The sequence below is a fragment of the Fusarium falciforme genome, chromosome 8 (assembly GCF_026873545.1).
Source record: "Fusarium falciforme chromosome 8, complete sequence".
Classification (NCBI taxonomy): Eukaryota; Fungi; Ascomycota; class Sordariomycetes; order Hypocreales; family Nectriaceae; genus Fusarium; species Fusarium falciforme.
The window spans coordinates 2178769-2205821 of record NC_070551.1 but is presented as its reverse complement, the minus strand read 5'-3'; the positions used below and the strand labels follow the sequence as shown (position 1 = coordinate 2205821).

Genomic DNA, 27053 nt, shown 5'->3' with positions numbered 1-27053 from the left:
ATCCAAATTGGAGTTTTTCCCGTCCTTGAGCGGTACCTTCACCTTAAAAACATCCCTCTACTAACGCCCTCCCCAGAAGCTTCTGAATAGCATTTCCAATGTGAAAAGGGTGCATAATTATGCCCGTTCGATGCTTGCCCGCCGAATGAATACGTGAACCCGAAAAACTAACTCCAAACCAAGCGCGAATACAAGCTGATTATTGCAGACCGAGGCCGGTGACGAACCAGGTGAATGAGGCAATCGTGACCAGAGTCATGGACAAAACCACAGCAATGCCGCCATGGGTGAGACCAGGTGCGCTGTTGCAAACATCGCAAGTCCACTCGCTGTATGGAACATAGTCCCGGGGGGTGTACATGCCGAACTGGAAGGTCCTGGCAACCGAGAGATAGCCTGGGTCGGGGACATCGCTGATACCCATATCAGAGTCCTTGATGATGAGAGTGTACAGGCCAACAACAAGGGGAGCGTTGACATCGTTGGCTTGCTTGCCCGTGTCCCAGGTGTAAGAAGGGTTCTTCTCAAAGGTCGTGTTGGCAGCGAGAGTATATGTCTCAGCATTGGCAGAGCAACTGACGAGCACGTCGATGGCAGTGGGAGTGCCCTTGAGCGAGGTATAGTTCCAGCCAAAGGTGGCATAGTCACCAATCTTGTACAGAGGCGTGGGCTGGTACAAGGTCTCAGGAGTTTGCATGTTCACACCGCCAGCGGCAACATCAAAGGAGAAGCTGGTTCGGGTGGGCTTAGCATCCTTGGTGTTGGTCTTTCCCGTCTCTCCCTTCTTGCCGGTCTCTTTTCCAGTTGCCGAAGTTTCCTCGTCGGTGTTGGTCTTGTCGGATTCCGAGTCATCTGTTCCCGTTTCGACCTTGGCGGTGTTGAGGTTTGTCGTCTTGACCTCCTTGCCAGTCTTGGTGGCCTCTTCCTGGGTTGTGGACTCTTCGTCCGCACGAGGCTCGAGGAAGCCGGTCTCCTGTGGCACTGTGACGGGTTAGTGTCTAATTTGCTCGGGTGCAAGGGTGCTGACGTACGCTCTTGCCGAACCACATCTCTAGCAACGACGATCGAGTCGGATTGGAGGAACCAGTCAGGCCATGCTGCAGTCAGGGGAGCGAGAGATGAGACGCAGACGGCCAGCTGGACGAGGCCCGAGGCGGGACGCATGATGGGCGATGTGGATGGATTTGTCAAGAGAAAAAGGGAGCCGAGGTGGTTTCGGGGAAGTGGCTACAGCGGTCGTAGTCACAGCACTCTCGATAGAGGTTTACTAGCTTCGATGATGGAGTGTCGAAATGATGATGATGCCGTTGTTATGGATCGTGATGCCGTGTCACAAGAATGAGAATGATGCGAGACAAGCAAAAACGGGTGATCCAAGTCGACAGCACGAAAAGCGAGTGGTATGCGAATGGCGAAGCGAGTGTAGTAAAATAGCAAAGTGAGAGACAACCAAGCTATGATGGTGGTTGCCGTTGACCTCCAAAACGCTGGAATGGGTGAATCTCGAGAAGAATACAGAAGAGAAAAGCGAGAGGACAGGCAGCCTGAGCAAGAAAAGCAAGCGGACAGGGAGCGTGATGAGGGAGGAGCGGAGGATGAACAAGGGAAAGCGCTGGCGTCGTGTTGGCCCAGCAGGAGACCCGGACAGCCCATCCTGAATGAAGGAGCGAGACAGGGGTTGTTTCCCGTCCTGCGTTTTCATAGGCTCGCCGTTGCACCAAAGCACTGCCCGGAAGGGTACGTACCTCGATTGACTTCGACCAGCGTCTCCTTTTTGGGAGGGGGCCCCGGCCGTTTTTTCCAGTGGACGTCAGCGGTCCGGAGCGGTTTCTCACAGGGCCTCAGTGGCGCTGGCCTCCCACGAGTGTGGTAGCACAGCCTGGTCGAGACTGGCAGACAGCTGAGAGAGAAAAAAAAAAAAAAGAAAACAACAATAAGCGTTCAGCTCTGTCTGACACGGCAACCCCTGATCGAGGTTTATTTATCTGAGCGTATCCATCATTTCTCTACAGCTCTATCATACTTTTTGAGTTGCAGCCTTCCCCTCATCAAGCTCTCACCAAGTCCATGAGTAATGACCACCACGATCGCATGCCTGTGACCAAGCAAGCGACCGCAGGCAAGTCAGACAGAGTTTCCTGCGTGAGGTGCTGGCTGGCTGGCATGTTCGCGAGCTGGGGCCGGGTTGCGTGTGTGTGGCCATCTCATCTCCACGGATGGCTGACACCTGTGCCAAATTCGATTGGGTGGCCCGACACGTGACCTCGTGTTGTCGGTTCTCCCTTCCTAAAAATAACCTGTGATCCCGTCTCCCGCTCCCCGCCGTCCCCGTCCCAGGCCGGAGCCCCCTAAACCCAGCCCGCTATTCTCGGTAATCATGCACTAAACATGGCTCAAGGTTCCATCAGCAGAGCCAGATTTTCTCTTTTAAACCGGGCCTTCTTCTTTTTCTGCGGGTGTTCTAGATGGATGGGTGCTACCTGTCGTCGTCATCATGTGCTTCTCGTATCCTTTGCTGATCCCAGATGTCATGTATCACGACAAGAACATGCGCTGCTGCCGAGTGAGAAAAGCCATTTGCCTCTGCCATGGCTTGCCGTGCCGTGCTCTTCCTTGCCCGTTGGAGTCAGACGCGGGATGACAGCCTGTCTGCTGTCTCGAACTAAAAAGATCCCGCCATTTGCTAGTCTCTGTCTACCGTTTTAATCCTCCGATGCTCTAAACGCAACCTAACAGGTTACACGCTGCTCGGTGTGACCCGATGGCACGCTATTGACTCAGGTTTGTCGGGACATATCAAAGGTGATTGATGAAGGACGAGTACTTAGATGCCGCTCTTTCCCGTTGATTAAACGCAAGGGTGATGTGGAAGTTTGGGTTTCATTGAAACGAGACTCGTCCCGCATGTGAAAGAAGCTATCCACACTTTCTGATTTCAGTCACCTGACAGCGTCAACAGATGTATTGATATTGAGCATCTCTGAGCCGTGACTTGTGTTCACCATTATGATTACCAAGATGAGTGTGCTGAGCATATCCCAGATACCATTGGGTCAACATATATGATACCAATCATGCAGGGTACCTTATCATGTCGCAGCAGGCACATCATCTGCCTCCTCAACACATATCCAACCATGATGTACAGCTACCCCATGAATCGACTTGTTTGCTATCATAATCCACACTAATATCTTCGAAACTCGCAGATATAATCAAAAAGACAAACAAGTGTTTGCTTCATCCGCCCCATCGACTTTATCCATCTGTTCTGTTAGTTACTGGGGTCATAAAATGCAAGAGCGACCAACAAGGCGGCGGATGGCAGAGGACAGCTGGCTGCCGGCAGCGGCACGTGGAATTTTCATGCTCCCGGCGTTTGGTTGAACTGATACAAGGCATCAAATTTCTGCCAGTTTGTTTGCTGCTGTCAGGCACTGCCATAGCGTCTCGTCCTCCAGCGGCACCTGGAAGATAAAATCAACACGGGCGCTGCCATCGTCAATTCTCTCCTTTACTTTTCCATATCACCATTTTCAAGAGAAAAGGCGTCTTGATCAGTAGTGACCAGGCGTCAACATGAGTTCTATGCAGTAAGTGCCAAGCACCTCACCTTCATATCTACGAGTGCTTCATCGATACAATCATGCGAATGGCGCTCCTGCAGCAAGAATGACTGGGACTCAGTAACTAACTATTTACTACAGGGACCAGAACGTATGTTCCTTCTCGAGCCAAACCTCATACAGAATCTTTCCCAGTCACCAAGTTAACCTTCACCCAAGAACTCTCAGGGCCCGGGAGTCTACATCTCTCAAGCAGAATACGATAGACTGGTCAAGATCGCTCAGAGATATGGTATGGCCCCAAGGAATCACAATATTCAGATGCTCATAGAGCTATCAAATACCCCAGAGAGAACATGTCTAACCTTATCTATTGATAGCTTGCCTTCGCCAGAAGCTCGTCAACCAAGGGATCAGTAATGCTTCTCTTGACGTACGTCTTAATTATTCCAATTACACTCTGCCTCCGTGGATAGGCGCAGCTCTTCAACTTCCCTTCCTACATAAGTAGTCCTGCTAACCGGCCCCAGCTGCTGAGCGATCCAGATCCGCATGCCTCGTACGGGGATTCCTGTCAGCCTAGCTCTAATGACCACGCATACAATCCTCAAGCACCTCCTTACCAGGGCCATCACCAGACTGAGACCAACGGAGAATGGATTCATCCCGATACCGATCCTTTCCCAATCAGTCAGTCGCCGTCTGTTGAATCGCCAACCGAGCCATGGGGCCAGGAACCCAAGCCACCGCAGGGTGGCAACCGGTACGATCCTAATCGACGGTTGGAGCGCAACGCTCAGAGATCAGTCCGGCTCTTCAACCTCCCTTCCGGCGTTAGGCGTGGTGATGTTACTGCAGTTATTCGCGGGGGTCCCCTTCTAGAGGTTTACCTTCGCCCGAAGGAGCACACTGCCACCGTGTCGTTTGTGTATGGGGATGATGCTGCCGCCTTTCTTGAACGAGCCCGGGAGCATGGCTTGCGCATCCGTGGCGCCCCAGTGAGTGACTCGCCATCTCTCTAGGATTCGCATCGACTCACTTTGATAGGTCCCCGTGCAATGGAACGAGCAGCAATTCATTCTTGCACCTCATGTCTGCCACCAGATCAGCCGAGGTGCAACTCGCAACTTTGTCATCCGCAACCGAAATCCCAACCTCACTGAGGAGAGCATTCGGGCAGATCTTGCACATATTCACAATCTCCACGTCCTCAAGGTTGAGTTTTTCAGAGATGAGTGCTACATCAGCACCAACTCGGTCCACAATGCCATCTTTGCACGAAACTGTATGATGAGCCGACTGTAAGTTGATTTGCCCTGAATTACGGCCTTCTACTTCTTAGGTGGCAGAGGAGCTGACAGGTGCTCTCCTGCAGTGAATACAAAGGTTCCCGTATTGAATGGGCAGCCGATGAATGCGCTCAGCCCCCAAGAAACTTGCCAACGCAGACCCAGGGTTCTAGGCCCGGCATCGTGACGAAGCGCAACTTTTCGAACGGCTCCGTGTCCTCGATTCGGGCCACCAACCGATTCCAGGTGCTGGATGTGACTGATGACAACGACGAGGACGAAGATGATAGCGAGGATGACTCGGATGGCGAGGACTATTAATGATCCCATTAATGTTTGTCTATGTGCCTGCTTCCTGTGAGGCCCAGATGGAAAGCTCTTTTACGAGATACCCTTGTACGATTTGCCTGGTTTTCAATGGCATTTTGATGTGTTTGAGTTTGAGAAATGAGATTTTGATATCCAAAACCACTTTCCGTAGTTGATCCTTTTTGCGCCCCTGGGTTCGTGCGTGGTGTCATTCATCAAGGGAAATCTTGGGTTTCCAAAACTCATTGTTCTTGTGGGATTCGAACACTAGAGTTCGATTCTCGTAGTTCGTCCGATCTCTTGATCGACTTGTAGGCATCTAACCTCAACCTTATGATTAGTGACCATCCTCCCAACATCAAGTCACCTACATACACACACAGTATTGATATTGCCAAGGCTTCACCTGTCGACTTCACTTCTGCAGAAAGACTTCAAAAGAAATAGCAAAAAAATAAAGGCCCAACAACGACAGGCGCGCTCCACCACCACGGATCGCACGCTCTGGCTTGACAGCGTCAGGTGCACCGCATTCCTTCAAGCGCTGACGCGCCTTAGGATGTGGATCCTAAACCTCATCAATATCTCGGAAGATATGACCACTAGGCCAGTCGGAGCCGCCTTTGTTGTTGGGTGACAGAGGGACGCAGATTTCTAGTATATATAGGTACCTGGGACGGAGTATTATACATAGGGGGTGGGCGCATGCGCAAAAGAAGGAGGTGTGATGTGAGATGCCTTGAGGCGCCCTCAACGCCAGTCTCTCAACCAATTAAGTTCTAAGCTCACGGTATTCATTATGGTGTTTTAAGCAAGGATTCCAAGATTCATTTGAGTCTTTCAGTGCCATGATCTTCCTTTTGGGTCATTTCGCGCATCTTGGTCAACCCCCTTTCTTCGCCCCTGGCATCAACCACGTACCAGAAGTGGCTCGAGCAAAACGCTCTGCACCAGCGACAATAATATGAAGAGGCATAAGAGTAAGAATCAAATTTATGCAACGTTATTCGTCTCGTTTTCGCGTCACTGTCAGGGGCACATGGCCATTATATCCAAATCCTTGGGCGACCACCAAGCACCATCATCAGCACCTCCATTGCGAGCAACATTCTAGAATCACAGCCTCACTCGATCACGTCCTGTTGGCTTTTCATACATGCCTTGAAAAAGCTCCACTGTCTTTGTAGATCTTTTGAAATGTCTACGCTCGCCAGAGCCGGAAAGGGGGATGTGAACCCCTCAAACACTCCTGAGGTGGGAGTCAGGGGATATGGAACACACACATCACATCAATAAAAGAGAAGCAACAGGATTCGAACCCAAGAAATCTGGCACAAGCAAGGCTGAGGTAGTGTGGAGCCTAAGACCGAGGCCTAAAGTCATCCTAAAGCTCAACTCCAATAAGACGCCATCACGGTGCATCAACAGGCCTCACACCTCACCAACTCCCTCAAAAGATGAACTTCAACCACACGTAACACAACCAAAAATAAGTTTAAAATCCAGTGAAAGTCATCAAAAAGAAGCAAAAAAAGAAGCGCGTAGGGGACAGGCGCCTCGGCAACATTGAGGGCTCTCCGAACCCCAAGCCCTGATGCATCGACATGCCCACCTTATGTCAGCACACGCCGCCGTCCCCGATGCATCGGCCATCTTGGAAATCGCACCTCGTCAGGAACTGCTGAACAGTCGCCGCTCGGCCACTTTGACGCCTGTCTGTTGAAAACCGTGCCGTTGGAAGTGATATATAAGGGCATGCGCTCTGGAGCTGGCCTGGCAGTGCCGTGGCGTGCGTGATTCAGGGGGAGGGGCTTATCGACAAATCAGGAGCATCTGGGACGGATGTAAACGGTTTGATTGATAAAGTCTTCAGTGTGGTCTACTGTGACTGAATTACATAATTTCTTGTGCTTTACATCTCGATCATGCATTCAAGTGTTTGTCGGCATGGGCATGATAATACCGCATCTCCCTGCCTTGGTATCCGCTATATTTGCAAGCGGTGTAGAAACAAGTCTTGACATTTGAAAGAATTGTATTTATCAGGCTCTCAAAGTATAGCAATAACGGATCAAAATTATCATCATCTGATGTGATGCCCCTATTTACACGCAACCATCAAAGATACCAGTCACTCGACGATGTCTACTGTCGCAATGGAGGATGAACGCTAACTTAAAGACATCTAAGATTATAAATTTGGGCTGTTTTGGAACGTTTTCATCATAGTCAATGTTCTCTCCCCTGTAGTAGATCATCTTGTCGTACGCTACTACCCCTAATGGCCGTGGCATCAAGCACAAATGCTCGTGGGACTTCCGCAGTTTCAACCATTCTCAAGATTCTTACTCTTAGTAAATCAAGACGCGTTGGGCGTTGCTAATGTGTATAGCTACACCTCTACTCATATCTAAATAGCCAACTGACACCATCCTTTAAGAACACTCAAGCACAGAGTCTTGACTTGTCACCCTTTAAGTCTGGATTTGTTCAGCAACATCTAGTTCAGTACGGTGATTAAAACTATTCAATGAATTGCGCCTTAAAGCATACTCAATTTGCGAGAAATGCATCGTGAGTATCTAGATAGTAGGTAACTAGCCACCTTCGCGACCAAGACAGCAAGACCCCGTTGAATATGCTCCCCCAACCCTAACTATACTCCAACGCATGATAAAACAAAATACCCAACGTCTGTCTCACCGGTTGGCGCTGTTGGTAACAGACTGCAGGTAGTCTAGCAAAAAGGTGCGCTCCGCGGGTGAAATTGGTGTCTGGCTGCCGCGGCGAGAAGGGGGCAGGTTTCCAAGCCCCGGCTCGCCGGCACCAGAAGCCAAAGAAGCAAGCCGAGACCTCGGCGTCCCCACGATAACCTCCTTTCCTTTAGCTGCCTCCAAGCTGGCAGGAGATGGTTGTTTTCCAAAGAGAGATAGAAGTTGTCGTTTCTGGTCAGGCCCAGACTCACGACGTTGGCTGAGCGCAGGGAATGATGGTGAGACTCCGGGGCTGGCTCCCGCCGGCACAGGCTGCAGGTGACCAGCAAGGCCACTGGGCGACGCCTGTGAAGTTTGTGGAGATGCTGTCGAGGGCCCGCCAACACGCAGGAACTGGTCATTCTGGCCTCGCTGAAGAATACGGATAGGCTGGCCGGGCTGAGAGGTGGCCGGCCCTTGGGGAAGAGGGCCGTGTTGCTGTCCATAATCCGCCCTTCCTTGAGACCCAGGGGTACCAGACTGAGAAGGCCGAGGGTGAATAGACAACGCTTCCAGAGAAATCGACGGGTTAGTGTCTGCGCTGGCTCGCGAGGAAACTTGGGCCTGCCGAGCATCTCCACCTGCTGAACGGAACAATTCGTTCAGTAAGTTTCCAGAAGCAGGCTGACCGCCAGGTTGGGGCACCTGGGCCTGTGGCTGAGCCTGATCCTCCTTGCGAAACATGCCGAGGAGAGCGTTTCGGTGGTTATCGGCGGGCGGCCCAACTTTGGAGCCTGGAAGTTCCTTGGGACTTGGTTGAGAGCGGTTGTAGCCACCTAGGGTACCAGCTGTATGCGGGGGGACTTGTGGAGGTATCTGCGGTCCGCCAAAGTTGCTGTAAGCAGGTGCTGGATTCTGGCCCTGGTAGCCGGGGTTGAGCATTTGGGGTTGTTGGATGTTCTCTTTGAGCTGAGCTGAAGCGTTTGCACCTTTGAAAGCGTTCAGAAGCGCCATTGACTGTCCGTTCAACTGGGGTTGTCTTGGAGGCTCTACAGGAATCGGGGCTTGTGATGCCTGGTTGGAATATCCATACTGTCCTGTCTGTGGGTTGTTGAATGGCACAGGAGCACCGGGATAGTTGGGCTGATTGCCCTCTTGGAATACACTCCTGTTGAAAACAGACCTTTCTACCTGAGGAGGAAGTGGTTGGGGATGTACCAAAGGAGCTTGGTTGCTCTTGTACTGCCCCTCAGGAATAGGATATTGTTGGCTGAACGGCTGTTCGTTTCTCGCTTGCTGTGGAGGGGGCATATTCCACCGGGCGACCTGGCTAGGCGAGTAAGGGAATGAGGGAGGCGGTTGCTGAGTGGTGATGGAAGGCATATGGTGATGGTTATGATGATGGGGCGTCCGAGGTTGAGGTGCCTCACCAACCGTCATGTCCAGAGGAGTGTGAGGCTGGTAAGCCCCTGGCTGCGGCACGGTGTCTGCAGGTCCGCCCTTAGCCTGAAGAATAGATAGGAGAGCACTGCCTTTATCCTGTTGAGCAGGAGCTGTAGGTGCCTGCAAGCCCTGAGTGGGTTGCTGCATCTTCAGCAGCCGATGAAGCTCCTGTTCAGCACCTTGATGTGTGTCTATGGCTGGCGCCTGGTCGGCAGTTTCGGCACCGGTGTCGGTCTTCCATGCATCGTCCTCAAGATGAGCTTCGTCAATAGCTCGGTGAGGGTGAGAGCCACTGGCCGCTTTCCTCGCATCAATCTTCTTCTGCGAGACGACCCATTTCTTCAAGGGCACCAAAAACGGAGCAACCATGTAGAACTTGTTGGCGTTGGGAATAGCAGCCGTGTCCTGCTGTTGGTTGTTCTTCCGGCGGAAAGCAGGTAACTCAGACAGGTTGTACCATTGAATCTTACTGATCTCCTTCCTGGTTTTCGGTTCGAACTTGGTGTCCATCGGGACATTGCGAAAGACGTAGAGCCTCATATGCTGTTCGCGCATCGCAATCTCGATGTACTTGGGTCTATGGTCGGTAGGCACCAACCCAGCGGCTCGTAGGTCCAGACCCGTCTCTTCGTAGACTTCTCGAACAGCGCAGTCAAGATCATCCTCATCCTTGTTGATCTTGCCTCGTGGAAAACTCCAGTTGGCGCCCTTCTTCCATCCCTTGACGAGCACGGTCGAGTCCATAGCCTCGTTCAACAAGATAGCACCCCGAACCGGAACTCGGGTCTTGTATTCGAGGAACTCTTCAAATGCCTTGGTGTGATTCTCGACAGAGAAGTTGGCCAACAGGGGACAGTGCTGGAAGATGCGAAGGCAAAAGGTGCGCAGCGTCATGGACGGCAGGGTCGGGTCGAGTGGACGGATAAAATCCTCGTAGAACCACTGAGCTTCCTCGACTTGGAAGCATATCCGCGCGACGGAGGAGAGGTCCTCCTGCGGGAGGTTGATGATGAAGCGGACGCAGAGGTCGTCCAACCCTACGGTTTTTGTGTCAGTTCCTGTTTGCAGTTGCGTCGCCAGCAACACATACAATCCTCTAACTGCATCTGTGATTCGGCCATGATAACGAGCTCCCCCGGCGCATGCTATGGTGGGATGTCGGTTTCCTTGATTTCTTCCTTGTTTCTCTCTTCCTTTCAAGACTTTGCGAGACGGCGATGGGATCGTAGCTGTGAAGGCAAGCTGACCATGGTTGAGGCGCGAGAGCCGGGATGACGCAAAGAGTAACTGCGACAAACGAAAAGACGCGCGCGGTCGTCGGAGTCGCAAGCCGCCAGCCGAAGGAGATGGAACCTCAAGAAAGTGGAAGCGGGTGATGGGGCGCAGCGTTCCTTGGGATATGCGGGGTTCGGGAGACAATTGCTATAGCCGAAATCGTCGATGTCGGATGCGATTTGATGTGTTGTTGTCAGGTTTGACAGCATCGCATCAGACCAGTGAGCCAGCCAGATCACAGACTGACTGGACCAGACCCATCCGCGCCTGCCCGCTCTAGAGCTGCCCAACGATCAGAGCTTGGATGCTGCGCCACCTTTGACAGTACTCGCCACGATTTAGGTGCATACAGCTTGTTGAGAGTGGCGGTGCAGGGCCTGGGCTCTGGATCACAGCAAGCTCCCTCCCGTTGCATTGAACGCTCTTCGCGTCGTTTCAGAAAGCCAAGTTTTACGGAGAACGCCAGCGCACGCGTGATCGGCATTGCAGCAGTAGAACGGTTTAGTCTGTGGTGTTGAGCCAGTCAACGCTTCCAGATCGCAAGGGTTCGCCGTGGTTTGCAGGTTCCAGAAGTTTGGGTGGTGCCGTGATGGCTGGAAGGGGCACCAGGAATTACATCATCGCCCAAGGCCTCCGGGCTGCCTCACCGCAGTCATCCCATCATAGGTGCTGTTTAAAAAACCGGTAATCCACGAGGCCGCGCAGCCTTGATTGCACAGGTAGACTAGCATCGATCAAAAAGGCTGGTGTCTCTCTCAAAGAATTCTTGGTTTCTGTATTTCAACACTGTGCCTCGTTTTTTTTTTTTTGTTCCTGCCACGTTGGATTCGACACAAACGCCTTGAGAGCAAACGCTCCTGCCAGCCATCGTCCGGCCTTGGTCAGCATCCGATACGAATCAACTACCTATAAAGAAAGACTGCGCTTGGCTTTTGAAGTAGAGTTCATCTTTGTCCTTATAGACAGCAACCATGACGTCCGCAATCGCCAAGATCGTCACCAAAAAGATTCTGGGGGAAACCATACAGAACAAGTTTGGAACTGAGGTAAGAATCCTTCCTTGGCGCTCACATTCCCCCGCGATCATGAAGGCTAACCCATGCAGGACCCTTACTTTGAACAAGTCCCGGCTACCCGCCTCAACGGAACGCCAAATGGCAAATTCAAGAAACGCAAGAAGGCTCTCCCCCCGGGCATCTCTGAGCATGATGGCAAGGTCTTGACCAAGGTTAAGCGTCGAGCTTATCGTCTAGACCTGGCTCTCTTCAGTTGCTGTGGTGTCCGTTTCGGCTGGGGCAGCGCCCTGGGCTTGATCCCTGCGTAAGTTGCCCCTCGTAACCCAGGAAGCATGATGAGACTAACACAGAACCGGATAGCATTGGTGACGTCTTGGACATGCTCATGGCAATTCTCGTTCTGAAGACATGCATGCAAATCGATGGTGGACTTCCAACCTCTGTCAAGGCTAGGATGATGGTCAACATCCTGTTCGATTTTGGCATTGGAATTATCCCCTTCATTGGCGACCTTGCTGATGCCGCATTCCGGGCCAATACCCGCAACGCAGCTCTTCTCGAGGCATACCTCCGTGAACAGGGCAAGGAGAACTTGCGCAAAAGTGGACAGCCGTTGCCAGCCGTTGATCCTAGCGACCCAGAACATTTCGATCGACTGCAGACGCAAGATCCGCCCGAATACGTTTCCAGCCCGCCGTCAAGGCATGAATCCATGTCGGATAGACCTCCACGCAGCCGCGAAGGCCGTGAAGGCCGTCACAGTCGTCACCCAAGCCAGCCAGAGCCAGCACGGGTTCGCGAAGGCCGCGGATTCTTTGGTCGCAGCAAGTCTCGGCCGCATGATGTCGAGATGGGCGAGGTTAATTCCGGGTCACGAAACCATCGCCGGTCGTCCCACCGTAGGGACCGACGCTAGACCCCGGATACTCGGAGTTATGCATGATGGAGTCGGAAGAGGGACAGGCTGACGAAACTGGCGGGTCCCTGTGAGTCAGATTCTCAAGGATTATTCACGATGGGCAAGGCGTTTAAGATAATGTTTGCATGGACCACGGCCTCGAGGCGCGTGTGGAATGTATGATGTGTGAATGAGTGATGTACAGTACCAAGCTCCACGACAAGACACGAGTTTAATTGACTAAAGTGGGTGCCGGCGTGTGGGTCGGTATCGACGAATTACATGCGAGAGCAGGATCTGATAAATTTCCTTGGCATTCTGATCGACCGAGCAACTGGAACCAGCGGAACACGAAGAAGCAAAGCGTCAGAGCCTCTCACCTGAGCCATGAGCTGAGGGATCGGCTTATCCCAACACAACCTAGTTCGAGCCCTGGAGTTTCCGTGCCCGGCATAGCTCTAGCAACCGGAGATGCTTGGAGACGCGCCAACCTTGAGCTGGTATCGTCACATTCGGTCGTCACCGACTCAAACGCGGTGTGACCCTGTGAACGCGTCTCTGGCCATTGGGGGGAGCTGCAGAGCCGCGGAAAATTGGCAATTAGACACCACCAGCTCCAGAGACCGATTATCTGGTTTTCCAAGCACTCTAATACACCGTCTCAGAATTGAATCATGTTCTGCGACCTCTTCATGACCTCCACCGCCTCAAGACATGAGTCGCCCGGGTGAGCTCGGTCCCGCTGGGCGTCATGCCCCAGCTGCAGCCCATTTCGCATTGCCCCAACGACGCGAGATATGTAAGGATGTGCTGATTGATAAACCCGGGCCCCTCCATGACGCCAGTCAACCCTGACCAAGCCTGAATAATCCTCCCTTGCAATGAACGCAGGTACAAGGCAGTGGAGATGGAAAAACAAAAAGTACAGTACTTGGCCTTGCCAAAGACGAACGTGAAGCTTGTCGAAACGCGTCTTTACGCGTCCCATTTGGCTCTTCCATGCTGGTGGCTGGAGATTCAGATGGTCTCAGCGGACGTCTTAGCGCCTTGGCGCTGCTGGTCGCTGCCCCGAAAGGCACCGAAAACCCCTGGTTCACCCAGTGACGCGCAGTGACACCCTAGCCGCTAGCGCCTTAATTGACCCACAGGCCCACCACGCAGAGAACTCACCGCGACGCGTTCTGACCCACGTGATAGCGCATCACCGCTATACAAAAGCCCATCCCGTCTGCCTCAGCCCATATCTCGACCAGACCATAAACCACCGCGTCCACATCCTCTCCCTTCAACAGTACACAACGCATACAAAGCCTCAGTCGTGTTTCTGCCTTGTCTTGCCTATATTTCGTTCCATTTCTTCCATCAGACACATACAAACACCACAATGGCTGCGCAAGTCACCCCTTCCAAGCAGGTTAGTGACGTCGACGACGGTTCACCTCTCCTCGTTATACAAGGGCAATTGATGGCTAACACGATTCTCCAACAGGCTGCCTCTGCCATTGAGAACTTCAAGATGGAGTCTCCCGCCAAGAAGCTCGACTTTGGTACCTCCAACAAGGAGAACCAGACCGCCGGTATCGACCTGAAGGCCAAGTGGGAGGAGGTTAAACGGCAAGAGAAGCAGGTTACCCAGGAGAAGCAGGAGAAGCCCACTGTGGCTCCCGGCATCAAGGCTGAGGAGGCCGACGAGCCTCTTCTCCAGGAGAACCCCCAGCGCTTCGTTCTCTTCCCCATTAAGTACCATGAGGTATGTGACGCGTCTGAGACGCGTAAAGTGGTCCCCACCCTAGACTCTAATGCTAACACGCCACAATAGATCTGGCAGATGTACAAGAAGGCCGAGGCCTCTTTCTGGACCGCCGAGGAGATTGATCTGTCCAAGGATCTCCACGACTGGAACAACCGCCTGACCTCCGACGAGCAGTTCTTCATCTCTCACATCCTTGCCTTCTTCGCCGCCTCTGACGGCATTGTCAACGAGAACCTGGTCGAGCGATTCAGCGGCGAGGTCCAGATCCCTGAGGCTCGATGCTTCTACGGCTTCCAGATCATGATGGAGAACATCCACTCCGAGACATACTCTCTACTCATTGACACCTACATCAAGGAGCCTTCTCAGCGAACCTACCTCTTCAACGCCATTGAGACCATCCCCTGCATCCGCAAGAAGGCCGACTGGGCTATCCGATGGATCCAGGACAAGGACTCGTCCTTTGCTCAGCGTCTCGTTGCCTTCGCTGCCGTCGAGGGTATCTTCTTCAGTGGTGCCTTTGCTTCCATCTTCTGGCTCAAGAAGCGTGGTCTCATGCCCGGTCTGACCTTCTCTAACGAGCTCATCTCTCGTGATGAGGGTCTTCACACCGACTTTGCCTGCCTTCTTCACTCCCACCTCAAGGGCCGTGCCAGCAAGCAAGTCATTCAGGACATCATTACTGATGCCGTCACCATTGAGCAGGAGTTCCTGACTGAGGCTCTCCCCTGCGCCCTTCTCGGCATGAACGCCGACCTCATGAAGCAGTACATCGAGTTCGTCGCCGACCGTCTCCTGGTCGCCCTCGGCAACGAGAAGGTCTACAAGGCCACCAACCCCTTCGACTTCATGGAGAACATCTCCCTGGGTGGCAAGACCAACTTCTTCGAGAAGCGTGTCGGTGACTACCAGAAGGCTGGTGTCCTTCACAGCGCCAACAAGAACACTGAGGAAGAGACACCCAAGGGTGAGAACGGCGGTGACTTCACCTTCGACGAGGACTTCTAAATGTCTCGTCTCACGTCGTTTTCTTTCCTTTGGCCTGGGTCTAGTGGGCCCAGGGGTACGCGCACATATGAACATATACCCTGTCTTACTTCCTTTTTTGTTACTCTACACTGAGACGAGCCTCGGGGCAGCGATACTTGGCTAATAACGATCGAGGCCAGTCCTGAAGCTGGATTTGCTCGGACCGGCACAAGGCGTTTGGGGGAATTGAACTTTGGGTGGATGAAAACAGCATTGATGGTTTAATTGTGTTTATGGATGACGATATTACTGTAGTACTCGATTAGAGATGAATTGATTAGATACATAAGCCTGCAGTTCCTCGTGCCTTTATGCTCTTCGTGATGAAATATGAAGTTGTGGAGTGGGATGCTGTCTGACTTCAGCAGAGTCAGATATCAATGCGACAAACCGTTGTGATCAAAGGAATCTAGCATTTCCTTCAAGTTGATGTGCTAGTCAAGTCATGTTAATATTTCAGTACTTGCTTAGGTCGACATGTGTGCTTCTATGGTGATTTCTCGCGAAATCTGTTCATCATCTCATCAGATATCTGATCCCAGCTCTTTCAAGAACAGCCGTTGTCATATCCCAGCGAAGAGCTCGAGTTTTGACTATATCGCTCAACATTTAAACGCCTCATTTCTTGCCCTTCTTCTTCTTCTTTCCACCACCACCTCCACTTTGCGCCGCAGGCGGTTGTTGTGACGTCGCGGCCTGCTGCTGCTCCTTCTGCTCCTCCTCACCAGCATCCGCCATCGCCACCTCGGGCACGTCGGGGACGGCGGCCATGCTCCTCCCCAGGCGGCCGAGGGAGGCGTGCACGAGGCGGGACACCTCTGCGGCCTTTGTGGTGCGGTACTTGAGGACCACGCCGCTAACGGGGTCGTACGTCTTGAGGACGAGGCTGCCGCGCGGGGGCTTGGCCGTCGCTGCTGCGTCGTCGGGGCGCGAGGGTGCTGGGCTGAGCGAGTACTTTGTGGTGATGCGGGTCTGGAGGGCTTGGTGGTTAGCTATGCGCCGTGGGAGATGAGGACGGTGGGAGAATGTACGGTGGCGGGTCGGGCCTCAAGGAGGGCGATGGACTGGTCGAGCCATTCTTGGCTCGTCTTGAAGTAAGGCATTGTTTCGTGTAGCCTCTATGGCCGTCTCGCGGGGACGTCGGGTCGGTGTCGTGTGCGCAATGAGAAGTGCAACTCGGTGAGAATGGGCGTCCGGGCGGGATGCGCGAGGACTGATAGGCGGGACAGCAATTGCCTAATAGTAACAGGCCTCAATTCGCTGTCTTTAAATATGGCAGATTATTCGTGGCTGTGTGGTCGACGTCGACGTCGTTGCGATGTGGTCTAGAGGAGGAAAGAAGATGGATGAGGTTGGAAGTGGGATATTCATGGTGGGGCTGGGCTTGAGGGGAGAGTTTAGGCGCCACAACACCACAAGACCCCAGCCTTGTGTGTAACATTAACGTTTGTTGAGCTTCACATTCTGCATCCGAGCTTACAATATCTCATACTGGAAGTACAAAGTGTAGATAAATAGATATTTATGGCTAAATAATGGGTGCCGCCTCTTCGATTTAAATATAGTAATTCCTCAAGAGCTTCTTAATGATTATCCATCAAGTATCTCCCCATCATCTATCTTCTTGTGCACTCGGGGTATCCAGTGCCACCAACGGCAGAACAGTATCTCGAACCTCAACGTTTGCCTTCTGAGGATCCGCCCCATGCTCAATCAAAACCTGGCCAATATCCTGCCGACCCGCCCTCACATAGTGCCACAGGGCAGGGTGTCCGTCAACCACCACATTGATGTTCTTGGCTCGCTCACAGACCATATGTGCTACCTGAGCCTCCTCCCTCGCATACAGAGGGTTGCTGCCCCTGAGCGTCAGATTCATGATAGGGAGGTGCTCGATGCGCCCTTCGTAGGGGTCCTCGTCGACATCAGCCTCGGCTCCGGCGTCGAGTATAAGCTTCACAACCTCCTGGTTGTGACCTGGCCTGAGCGCATCAGCGAGCAACAGTCTCTTCCTACCCGTCCCCGTATCTATAGGGTTTGGCGAAGCTCCAGCGGCCAGGAGGAGCTTGACAGCTTCAACATGACGAGTCAGAACAGCGTTTTGAAGCGGATTGGTTGTACCAATCTTTTCTGCGTAAATGTCTGCGCCCGCTTCTTGTATGAGAAACTTGATGGTTCCTGGGAAATCTTGGATTGTGTGCTCTGCTCTCACAGCACCCTGACCTTGCGGCAGGTTGAGTTCGTTCTCCCATTTACGGGCCTCCACTGGACCCAAGGAGATGAGGTGGCATAGCGCTGTCTCGTCACCATCATGTGGTTTGATGTTGACATCGGCTCCTTGTTCAATAAGGAGCCGGGCCTTGATTCCATTAGCCTCTTTACCTCTCTCTGGAACTCGTCTCCATTACTCACCACGTCCGGGTTGAGCGCGTACGCCAAAGCAGTGAGGTTGGCCCCGTCCAGGGTATTCGGATGCATTCCCTTGCTAATCAGCAGCTTGGCGATAGCAGTATTTCCACGGAGGCAAGCAAGATGCAACAGAGAGGAGGTATCCTTCCAGTGCATGTAGCCATGCGCGGGGGTAATCGCGCGCCTCCTCGTGGCCATACGATAGCGCAAGCTGTAGAGGTTGTCGTTGTTGAAGGGTTTCATGAGCTTGGCAGCAAGGTCCGGGCAAGCATTGGCTAGAGCATCCAACGACCTCTCCGCTGTCCCCAGGGCGCCGAACCAGCAGGCCCACTGAAGGGCGATGGGCATGTCCAGGTTGCGAGGAAGCTTGAGCGAGTCTGTGACGTCTTGCGAGTAGAGGCGTGGGAGAGTCCGGACAGCCAGGACACGACATGTTCTCACGATGCGAAACATGGACTTGTAGTAGTCCCGAGATGTTGACAGCTGGTCCAGTATCAGAGCCAGAATCTCGGGAGGCATCGCTGCCTGGTTGTCAGCAATCGTAACCTCCATGCGCCTGGCACAACTCACCGGCCAAGTTTGGACGCCCATCTATCTGATCGCCAGCCTGCTCAGCAACTTGCGGCTCCATGCTGATGTATTTCTATCTTTCAATAGGTTAAATAACGAGGTGTGAAGGAGCGAGGATGCTGCCCAAGTTGTCTTATTTGTGGTGGGATAGAGAGAGTAAGCTCGGTTGCGTAGGTTCCAGGTCTCACCAACCCCGACCTATTTTCAAGACCTGATTGGGTAATACTACGGATGCCGGGCCTAGCATGGATGCTGTATTCATTCATACGCAGGTTGCAAAGTGGCCCGATAGATCAAATTCAGGTTTATTGTTGCAAAGTCTATATACAGGCTCTTCCATTACATTCAATGTCAGTCATTGCATCCCAGATCATGATTCATGGGTATCTATTGTTTTCCTTTCCGTCGAGTAAGCATTCATGGAGATTATTTGTTTTCCAACTTCTCAAACATCCCATCCTATCGCCATCCTGATCCGCTCCCTCATGCATGGGGATCAGGCAGCCAAAACACCAGCTCCTGGTCAGCCGTAGCGAAAAAGTTGAAGCGAGGGTTGAAGCCTAGCACGGATGCCTCTCTCTTATCAGGCAGCGTCCAGTTCGGCTCGAGGACCTTGTTGTCGCCTGGGGTCGTCATGCTATCCCAGACCAACACATCCTTCTTGGAACCGCTGAGGATATATCGGCCATCAGGGGTAAAGCAGCAGTCGCCACTACTCTCAAAAGTAGTTCCATCAGTCGAAGCGCCAGATACTGCTTCGCCAACCGCGAGCCGTCTTGTCCCTCCGTTTGGCTTGCGTAGGTATGCCTTGAGCGTGCCCTCAAAGGCGTCGAGCAAGAAGTGTCCATTGCCACGGGTTCCAACAAGCAATGACTTTCCATCATTAGAAAACTCGAGTTTTGTCCACCCCTTGACAAGACACTGCGAATCCACCCGCCGGCACTGCTCCACGACATCAACCGTTGCGAAGGGGGCCTTGTCGTAGTTGCGCGCATCATAGAGCAAGACCGTACCGCTACTTGGGCAGGCCACGGCAAAGACGGTACCAGAAGGGTCGTATGCGGCGAGGTAGGGGGATCGGAGGAATAATTGGCCCTGGCAGTTCTTGGTCTGCGTGTCCCATAGGCGCACCGTATTGTCTCGTGAGCAGGAGATGAAATTGTCGCTTCCAGGGTGAACGGACAGGCAAGTTACGCTGCCTTCGTGACCTTCGAAGTAGCGGATAAACGAGTTGTCGTGCGTCGCAAGGTATCGGATCGCATCTAACAGCAAGAATCAGCATGACATGTTCCGCGGAGCCAGCCTGGCGAGGTGAGGTCAGGTACCATTTTGCTTGGTGCTGGCATAGATGATGCTTGAGCCTGTATGAGTGAACTTGGCGAGCTTGACGCCATACTTTTTGCTGAGCAAGCTCTTGTCATGACGACCCTCCTTGACATTGTAGATCTGGATCGTCTCGTCGCTGGCTGAGGTCATGATAAGCTCGCCTTCGTCGTCGAAATCGATCGATAGCACATGAGGTTGAGGGCGTCCGTCCTTGATATCATCGCGGCGAAACAGCTATGGGGAGCGTAGATAGGTTAGACTCAGCCGTGGAAGACGAACAAAGGGTCGTACCTTGGTAGGACGAAAGTTGGATATCACATCGGAGAGGTTGGAGACGGAGGCGGTGGCGCCAATGGTGCGATGAATGTTGAGAGAGGAGCCGTTGGGGGTATTCGACCGGTCGATATCCATAGGCGTGGAAGCCATGGTGTGCTACGAGGCTGCAGGCAGATCGACGTGCTAAGCTATGCCAATGAAGTGAACAGCTCGAGGGACAAAGCCCACGGAGCGCGTGAACGATGCGAGGACCCAATCGCACAGAGAGCAAGGGTTGAAGCAAAGAACCAAGGGCTCAGCGGCCCAGTCGCTATGAGCCAACGTTCTAGTGCATGCGAAGCGTATGTATCGAGCTGGGGGTGATGTCTGGAGGGCGGGTTCGCGGTTACTTTGGCCCGAGTATGATGGTGTTGATGGATGGAATTGGATCTTTCCGCAGATGGAGCTAACCACGCCGAGAGCCAACGGCAGCAGCTGGAGGGGTGCAGGCAGTCTCAGCGCTGCGGGGTGCAGCACCATAGGCGACGGCCATCGGAATGGGACCTGGAACCTGAAGGCCGCCATGGCTTGCCCGTCAGGCTGTGGACCCCTGAAGAAGCGCCTAGGCATGGAATTAATCCCACTATAATCCCGCTGCCACAAGGCTCTGTAACATGTCACAAGGCCCTGTGAAATCAAGCCTTTGAGCATGGATCTGTCGACTGATGCAATGCGTCTCGCTCGAGCGGATGCGATACTGCCTGTGACTGCGAGATGGTCGTGTGCAGTTCAGCACAGGCAGGGAAGCAATCCTACACGCGAATCTACTAAATCGGGTTCCTGGAGCGTCACATTTGCACAACCGCCATGAGCCGTAACAAGCCGAGCTTATCCCAATGGTCAATAGCGCAAGACGAGCCATGTGTTGAATCGCCCACGACAGCTGTTCTGCTGTTCCCCTTGGCCCTAGCGTGGAGTCTTTTCTTCTTCCTCCTTGCTCAACGATTCACCAAATCAGAGCTCGTCATTTGTCCCCAGTCAAAGGGGAGTGGTCCTACTGACGCAAGGTGTGTGTGGCCCCCGGCGGGCCCGCTTCCTCCCCCGCGAAAATCGCCGCCGAGGTCGGCACCTCGTTTCCCGGCCCCCGACCCCGGCGCGGGAATAGCACCAAAGAAAGAAAAAAATGCCCCCCCGAGATTGGATCGCGGTTGAGAACAACGGGTACTGCAGGACCGCCAGTACCCAGCCCAAGGCAGGCCTTGGGCATTGAGAGTGTGTGCCCGGGATGAGGCATTGCATCGGAACGGTTCGCTAGAGATTAGTCGGCTTGATGAATCCCGATCTTCGTCAGCGGGAGCGTGTCTTACAAAGGCCTTAGTAGATCCCGAGTCAGATATATCCCCTACCTACCCCCCCAGTCTCAATCGCCCTTCGAGAAGCTTGGTTCGCGTACAGCCCACATTGTGTACTGTATGTACCTTTTTAGTGTAATTGCGCTGCAGGTGGTACCTCTGCGCTGACAATTTCTCGTGCTGCGATAGGGTCCGAAGCCGCCGGTGACGGCGTGAACCCTTCTTTTCTGCGCATCTTCCATCCCAAAACTTCCTCTCGCTTGCTCACTTTTCCTTCTCTGCTCCTTTTAATCTTCTCGGATCTCTTGAGCTCCTCATTGCGGCCAATCGTCGACACAGGCTCTCTCTCCCGAGCTCTCCGACCCCTCTAGGGAACTTTCCCTTCCTCTTCCGCTCGCTTCCCTCTTCCTCTACTCGACTGTTGGCCGCCTCCTTGCGTCTGGAGAGCTCGGGGTCATGTCGACGACCGTTGGGTAAGAATGGCTGCCTCAAACTCGCCTGGATGTCTTCTATGGCATTTGAGGGTTTCTTATTTGCGACTGTGGCCTTTTCTCGTGCTAACCGCGTCCCTCTACAGCGCTTTTATCGCCGGTGGCATCGCCGCTTGCGGCGCCGTCACGGCGACCCATCCTTTTGAGACGGTCAAGATTCGGTAAATTCTCAGCCTCCAGAGTCTCGTCGCCCGTCGAATTCAATTCCAGCTGACTTGCGACCTTCCCTTTGTAGCATGCAGTTGCAGGGCGAGCTCCAGAACAAGGGCCACCAGCCTCACCACTACCGCGGCCCGATCCACGGCGTGAGCGTCATTGTGCGCAACGAGGGTGTCCGTCGCATCTACCGCGGCATCGGCGCCGCCTACATCTACCAGGTTCTCCTCAATGGCTGCCGTCTCGGCTTCTATGAGCCCATGCGCCATGGCCTCGCGACTCTCTTCCTCAAGGACGGCAAGGCCCAGAACCTCGGCATCAACATGCTGTGCGGTGCCTCGTCGGGCGTCATCGGCGCCGCTGCCGGCAGCCCTTTCTTCCTCGTCAAGACCCGTCTCCAGAGCTACTCCGAGTTCCGACCAGTTGGTACCCAACATCATTACCGAGGCGCATGGCATGGTTTCAAGTCCATCTACGGCAGCGAGGGTATCACTGGCCTCTACCGCGGCGTGCGAGCTGCTATGATCCGAACCGCCTTTGGTAGCTCCGTTCAGCTCCCTACCTACTTCTTTGCGAAGCGCCGTCTTGTTCGTCATCTTGGTATGGAAGAGGGTCCTGGTCTGCATCTTGCTTGCAGTGCTATGAGTGGTTTCGTCGTCTGCTGCGTCATGCATCCTCCTGGTTAGTTCTGCCGGTTAAACACTTCTCCACAGTCACTAACACTCTACTCTTACAGACACGGTCATGTCCCGTCTCTACAACCAAAACGGAAACCTGTACAAGGGCGTCATCGACTGTCTCTCCAAGACAGTTCACTCCGAGGGTGTCTTTGCCCTGTACAAGGGTTTCCTGCCTCATCTCGCCCGAATCCTACCCCACACCATCCTGACGCTCAGTCTGGCGGAGCAGACGAACAAGCTGGTACGCAAGGTTGAGGATCGCATTCTGCCCAGGATGGAAATGGCAGCTTAAGGCACTGTCGCGGAAGAGTCGAGTCAGGCGAGCGAGGCGAGGTCTGAGGGCCGATTGGATACCAGAGCATAATGGCTCTTGCTACGATAGGAAGGGTGGATATTTCTCGAGTACTACTTTACATGGTCACCTTGGTTAGAAGACGGGAGCATCTGGCATTGCCTACCTTACCTAGGCCATGGATCGGGCAATCAAAAGGCGGCGCGGCGCATCTTGGGGGGTTTTCAGTCATATAGACACAGAGACACCAGAATAAATAACGGTGCTTTTTTTATTGTTCATTTCCAAGCTCCATCTTCATATAGGCTTCTCCTATCCGTGAATAGATCGCTTACACCCATAGCACAGCCGGCTCACGCCTCCAGAACCGGACCCGTGGCCGGAATCATCCCCTATCTCGCCCGCCCATCGCGAGTCCCCTTCAGCATCGAGTGACATGCCGCAACTTCCACAGAAATTGTTCCCCTGCGAGCGGTCCAGCTTCCCTGTCGTACGGACCACGTTGGCGACGATACCCGAGTATCCTCCCTCGACACTTTGAAAGTATCGCGCCATCACCTCCTCGATGCTCATATCCTTGTGCGAGACTACATTGGCTGTGGTGTCCGCCTCGTTTAACGGCACAACTTCCTTGAGTGAGGGCACAAGATCGATGTACTGTAACATCTCGTTGCGAAAGATCTCGCGCAGGGGATAGTACACGGGAAAGTCAAGCCGGCTGGTCTCCTGTACAGCGCCATCCGGCGTCGTTTCATACTTGCACACCGCGGTCATGCCATCGGCGACCTGCAGTGGAACTGCAAAGCCTCGTCCATTGGCAACCTCCGAAAGTGTCAAGGCGGCGAGGGCTGTAGTGCTGTGGCCGAGCAGGAGTGCTGAGCAAGAGCGCTCTATGGCTGTGTGAAGGAGGAGATGACGGACAAGCTGACGGAGGATGTCGGCGCGCGATGTGACGGTGGGAAGAGCATCGAAGAGCTTCCGGAGACGGGTGGCTGGGTCTTCATCTAGCGTGCCAGCGTCCAGGGGTAAGGTTGACCAATCTATGCTCTTGACAGAAAGGACATCTGTGAGAGGTACACACTCGAAGGTGGCGTGCGGGAAGCGCTGCCGATACTCATCAAGGAGCTTCCTAGCAGGGGACTCTCCTCCCTGTGGTGACAGATCCGTGTCGACGTGAACAATAATGGGTTCAAATGGTGATGATGCCTTATTTATTGAGTGGCGATGGGCCGTTTCATCAAGGATCTGGGCAAGAACACTTGATGAGGGACCAAATGAAAGACCGGCCAAGTATCGGCGATGAACCGGTAACCTTGAGACACGGATGTCTTTATGCATGGCGCCGAGACGCTTGATCATCTTGTTGACGACATACTGAACAAAGCAATCGCTGTGAGTGAGTCAGAGGGTGCCTCACAACAACAACTTGGAGAAAGGCCTTTGTGAAACTGGGGGTAGTTACCGGCAGGCAGGATCCTTTCGCAGACTAAACGGAGCATTCTCGGCCTTGCACCGCTTGCAAGGCCGGCTGGTGTCGGAGCTGGGCATCGGGGTCGGGGTCGGAGACGGAGACGGGATTCGGGTGGCTTGTACAGGGTAGACCGGCCTCGTCGGTCCCGGGTGTTGAATCTTCGAAATAGAGCGTTTAAGGCTTAGTCCGTATAGTATAAAGATTTGATATTCTAGTTCATTGTCTCGAGTGAGGGGTAGGAATTGTTTGATGGGTCGGTTGGGCAGCAAGAAAGCGTGATGGAGTGAAGTTTGTGAAAAGTTGAAATTTTCGCCGCCGCCAACCGCTTGAGCTTACACACACAACAAAAATGCATCCTAAGAGTCAGTCATCGCCAAGCGTATATCAATGTCATTACAGCAAAACCCACACCAGTAACAGAAACAGACCTCGTCTTATACAACCGTTTCTTCAATAGTCACCAACAAACAGAAAATTAAGCTGTCTGATACCTTATCACACTCGATTCCACGTGCAAAAGGCGGCTCACTTGTCTCTTCAGTCTCTATTTTGGCAGAAGTATTCATTCATTCATTCATTCATAGGAAACCAAGTCAAGAACCCGCCTTGGCTCACATTGCGGTGTTAACCTTTTGAACTGTAAGGTAGGTAGCTTTAAGTAAATATATGCATCCGCATGTGAGAGAAATACCAATCCTACGAGTCTGGGAACACCACGGGCTGTCTGCTGTCTAGCGTCTATTTTGTACTTCAATCGATTCTATGTCAAGTCTGAATGTTACAATAAGCCCAGCATGCTAGTTTTGAGATCCAAACAAACTGCCAAGCACATGGTCGTTGAAGTACTCTCGTTCCTTGTTCCATGCCTTGACCAGAATCTCCTTGCCCACCTTGACCAGCTCGATGTTCTGCTCAGGGGTGCCCCATCCCGGCGTCTGTGAGCCAAAGCAAATCAGGTGAACGCCGACGTGGATGATTGTGCGGTAGGCGAACTCATCATCGACCGCGCCGTAGCCGTCAGCAAATGCCCTGATCAACCACTCGCCAGCGTCCATATCCTTGTATAGCTTCAGCTGCCATAGTTCGGCCATCATCTGACCCAGGTCGAGGGGTCGGACGCCTAGTTCTGCTAGCTCCCAGTCGACAATTCTGATGGGAGTCTGAGCGCCCTCTTGAATGGAGACATCAGGCAGCAAGACACTATTCTATGATCAGCCATCTTCTAATCAGACATCGTTGCATCTTCGTCCAACTTACTTTCCGGTCCAGAAGTCACCGTGAATGACGTTCAGAGCAGCCTCATCCTCGAGTTCCTTAGCAGCCAAATCGCTGATGCCCTGAATAATGTCCCTTGAATCACCAAGAATGGTCGCGTGCTGGTCCACCTTCTGCAGTAGCTGCTGGTAGTTAATCATGTTCTTAAGAACCTGCATCTCCTTGTTCCCCGCAAAGACTTCTCGAAGCGCAGCTTGCCCAGGCTCCTGACTCCAGGAGTGGAATGCGCGGAGCCAAGCGCCGAGGCCGTGGCCGAGCTGCTCGCACTGAGGCTTGAACGACCCAGGAGTTGGGGCGGCGTAGTGCTTGAGAGCATAGTCCTTGAGGCTGACAGCGTTGGTGAGATACTCTTGGACCTGGGTGTTGGTTTCCTTGTTGAAGTGATACACGGTGGGTGTGGATATGGTGCAGGACGGTGTTGTTGCCGGAGGGAGGGCAGCAAGGTGGACGAGAGACTCTTGCTCGATGGCCTGTGGAAGCCATCAGAACGATAATGGAGGCGACTATTTACACAAGTATACTTACACATCGTGATGTCGTCAGAGGAAAAGCAGGGTTAGTAGCAACATAGCCTTCACCCTGTTTAATGACCACACCGTCGGGGTACTCTGAGGAGGTGTTCTCGAGGGTCGCATGGTACATAAAGTTGGCAGTACCACCCGAGAGTTTCGTGAGCGACGAGACGGCGAACGGTGTTCCCTGAAGGACCTGTTTCACCTTGTCTTGAATCTCGTTCTCGGTGTTGGCCATGATTATGGTGTTGGTGTAGTTGGTTGAGAGACTCTGCGGGGTGACACAAACACGGCCCAGAAACAGGTTACTAAGGAATTGGCTGATCCTGCAACGGAACTTAAAGGGATGCTTCTGATACAATGATGTATTTGATGGACAGACTTATACTCTACTACTTATATACAGTTTTCTGAGGCTGGATATTGGCAATACGGCCACCGGTGAGTATGTAGCTGCGGGTGACGCCGGATATTTACAACCAACCAAGCCTGTGATTCGACAATGGCTGCTGGGTCGAACACTCGCCGATGACTCAACAAGAGTCATCAAAGGGCGTTTGCTAACCAGCAACGGCAAGAAACAAAATGCAAGGACCAAACCGAGGAAAATAAGAAGCGACCGTAGGGTAAGTTGATATCATTGATGGAAGAGCCGCTCATGTTTGCCCCTGTAGCAGCAATGTTTCGCCTTGTTGCCATGCCCTGAACATCCCCCCACCGGAATAGTTCGATACGACAGGCGGGCGACAGGGAACAAGGGCCCTTTTCGCTCTCATAATAGCCGCCAGTTATCGTCTCACAAACCCATGGGTTGGGAGAAGCGCCCTGTATCAGAATTAGCAACCGACCGACCGTCTGGCCGGGCCGGGCCTTGACCTTGGCCGTCCCGTTTTGGCTGTGCGCTCGGCCGGCCACGCGCATGCAGACGCACAACAGTCATCAATGGAGAGAGCTCAAAGTGTCACTGCTTGCTTGCCTGGTCAAACTTTACAC

General features: G+C 53.1%; 11 protein-coding genes across 11 annotated transcripts; 4 read left to right on the top strand and 7 right to left on the bottom strand.

The window, feature by feature from the left end:
* Positions 1-199: 199 nt before the first annotated feature.
* NCS54_01050900 (Hypothetical protein) lies at positions 200-1164 on the bottom strand (the record flags this gene model as incomplete). The annotated part of the gene is made up of 2 exons (XM_053155814.1): positions 200-981; positions 1032-1164. 2 exons carry the CDS (start codon positions 1162-1164, stop codon positions 200-202), a joined length of 915 nt encoding a protein of 304 aa, XP_053011789.1.
* A 2415-nt stretch (positions 1165-3579) lies between these two features.
* Positions 3580-5176, top strand: NCS54_01050800 (Hypothetical protein; the record flags this gene model as incomplete). Its single annotated transcript, XM_053155813.1, has 7 exons — positions 3580-3593; positions 3708-3717; positions 3786-3858; positions 3947-3999; positions 4097-4564; positions 4614-4867; positions 4942-5176. The coding sequence occupies 7 exons, from the start codon at positions 3580-3582 to the stop codon at positions 5174-5176; spliced, it is 1107 nt and encodes a 368-aa protein (XP_053011788.1).
* Positions 5177-7863: 2687 nt separating this feature from the next.
* On the bottom strand, positions 7864-10421 carry NCS54_01050700 (Nudix hydrolase domain-containing protein; the record flags this gene model as incomplete). The annotated part of the gene is made up of 2 exons (XM_053155812.1): positions 7864-10337; positions 10391-10421. The coding sequence occupies 2 exons, from the start codon at positions 10419-10421 to the stop codon at positions 7864-7866; spliced, it is 2505 nt and encodes an 834-aa protein (XP_053011787.1).
* A 1125-nt stretch (positions 10422-11546) lies between these two features.
* Positions 11547-12507, top strand: NCS54_01050600 (Hypothetical protein; the record flags this gene model as incomplete). The annotated part of the gene is made up of 3 exons (XM_053155811.1): positions 11547-11621; positions 11681-11895; positions 11952-12507. 3 exons carry the CDS (start codon positions 11547-11549, stop codon positions 12505-12507), a joined length of 846 nt encoding a protein of 281 aa, XP_053011786.1.
* Positions 12508-13873: 1366 nt separating this feature from the next.
* Positions 13874-15250, top strand: NCS54_01050500 (Ribonucleoside-diphosphate reductase small chain; the record flags this gene model as incomplete). The annotated part of the gene is made up of 3 exons (XM_053155810.1): positions 13874-13903; positions 13979-14239; positions 14309-15250. The coding sequence occupies 3 exons, from the start codon at positions 13874-13876 to the stop codon at positions 15248-15250; spliced, it is 1233 nt and encodes a 410-aa protein (XP_053011785.1).
* Positions 15251-15889: 639 nt separating this feature from the next.
* Positions 15890-16374, bottom strand: NCS54_01050400 (SRP9-21 domain-containing protein; the record flags this gene model as incomplete). The annotated part of the gene is made up of 2 exons (XM_053155809.1): positions 15890-16243; positions 16303-16374. 2 exons carry the CDS (start codon positions 16372-16374, stop codon positions 15890-15892), a joined length of 426 nt encoding a protein of 141 aa, XP_053011784.1.
* Positions 16375-16883: 509 nt separating this feature from the next.
* On the bottom strand, positions 16884-18232 carry NCS54_01050300 (Hypothetical protein; the record flags this gene model as incomplete). Its single annotated transcript, XM_053155808.1, has 2 exons — positions 16884-17630; positions 17684-18232. 2 exons carry the CDS (start codon positions 18230-18232, stop codon positions 16884-16886), a joined length of 1296 nt encoding a protein of 431 aa, XP_053011783.1.
* Positions 18233-18733: 501 nt separating this feature from the next.
* NCS54_01050200 (Hypothetical protein) lies at positions 18734-20002 on the bottom strand (the record flags this gene model as incomplete). Its single annotated transcript, XM_053155807.1, has 3 exons — positions 18734-19512; positions 19576-19810; positions 19868-20002. The coding sequence occupies 3 exons, from the start codon at positions 20000-20002 to the stop codon at positions 18734-18736; spliced, it is 1149 nt and encodes a 382-aa protein (XP_053011782.1).
* Positions 20003-21639: 1637 nt separating this feature from the next.
* On the top strand, positions 21640-22802 carry NCS54_01050100 (Hypothetical protein; the record flags this gene model as incomplete). Its single annotated transcript, XM_053155806.1, has 4 exons — positions 21640-21656; positions 21761-21835; positions 21910-22511; positions 22567-22802. 4 exons carry the CDS (start codon positions 21640-21642, stop codon positions 22800-22802), a joined length of 930 nt encoding a protein of 309 aa, XP_053011781.1.
* A 312-nt stretch (positions 22803-23114) lies between these two features.
* On the bottom strand, positions 23115-24557 carry NCS54_01050000 (Cytoplasmic tRNA 2-thiolation protein 2; the record flags this gene model as incomplete). Its single annotated transcript, XM_053155805.1, has 2 exons — positions 24265-24557; positions 23115-24192 (listed from the first exon to the last, which is right to left on the bottom strand). The coding sequence occupies exons 1-2, from the start codon at positions 24348-24350 to the stop codon at positions 23115-23117; spliced, it is 1164 nt and encodes a 387-aa protein (XP_053011780.1). The 5' UTR covers positions 24351-24557.
* Positions 24558-25070: 513 nt separating this feature from the next.
* On the bottom strand, positions 25071-26310 carry NCS54_01049900 (APH domain-containing protein; the record flags this gene model as incomplete). Its single annotated transcript, XM_053155804.1, has 3 exons — positions 26074-26310; positions 25531-26018; positions 25071-25473 (listed from the first exon to the last, which is right to left on the bottom strand). Exons 1-3 carry the CDS (start codon positions 26296-26298, stop codon positions 25071-25073), a joined length of 1116 nt encoding a protein of 371 aa, XP_053011779.1. The 5' UTR covers positions 26299-26310.
* Positions 26311-27053: the final 743 nt, after the last annotated feature.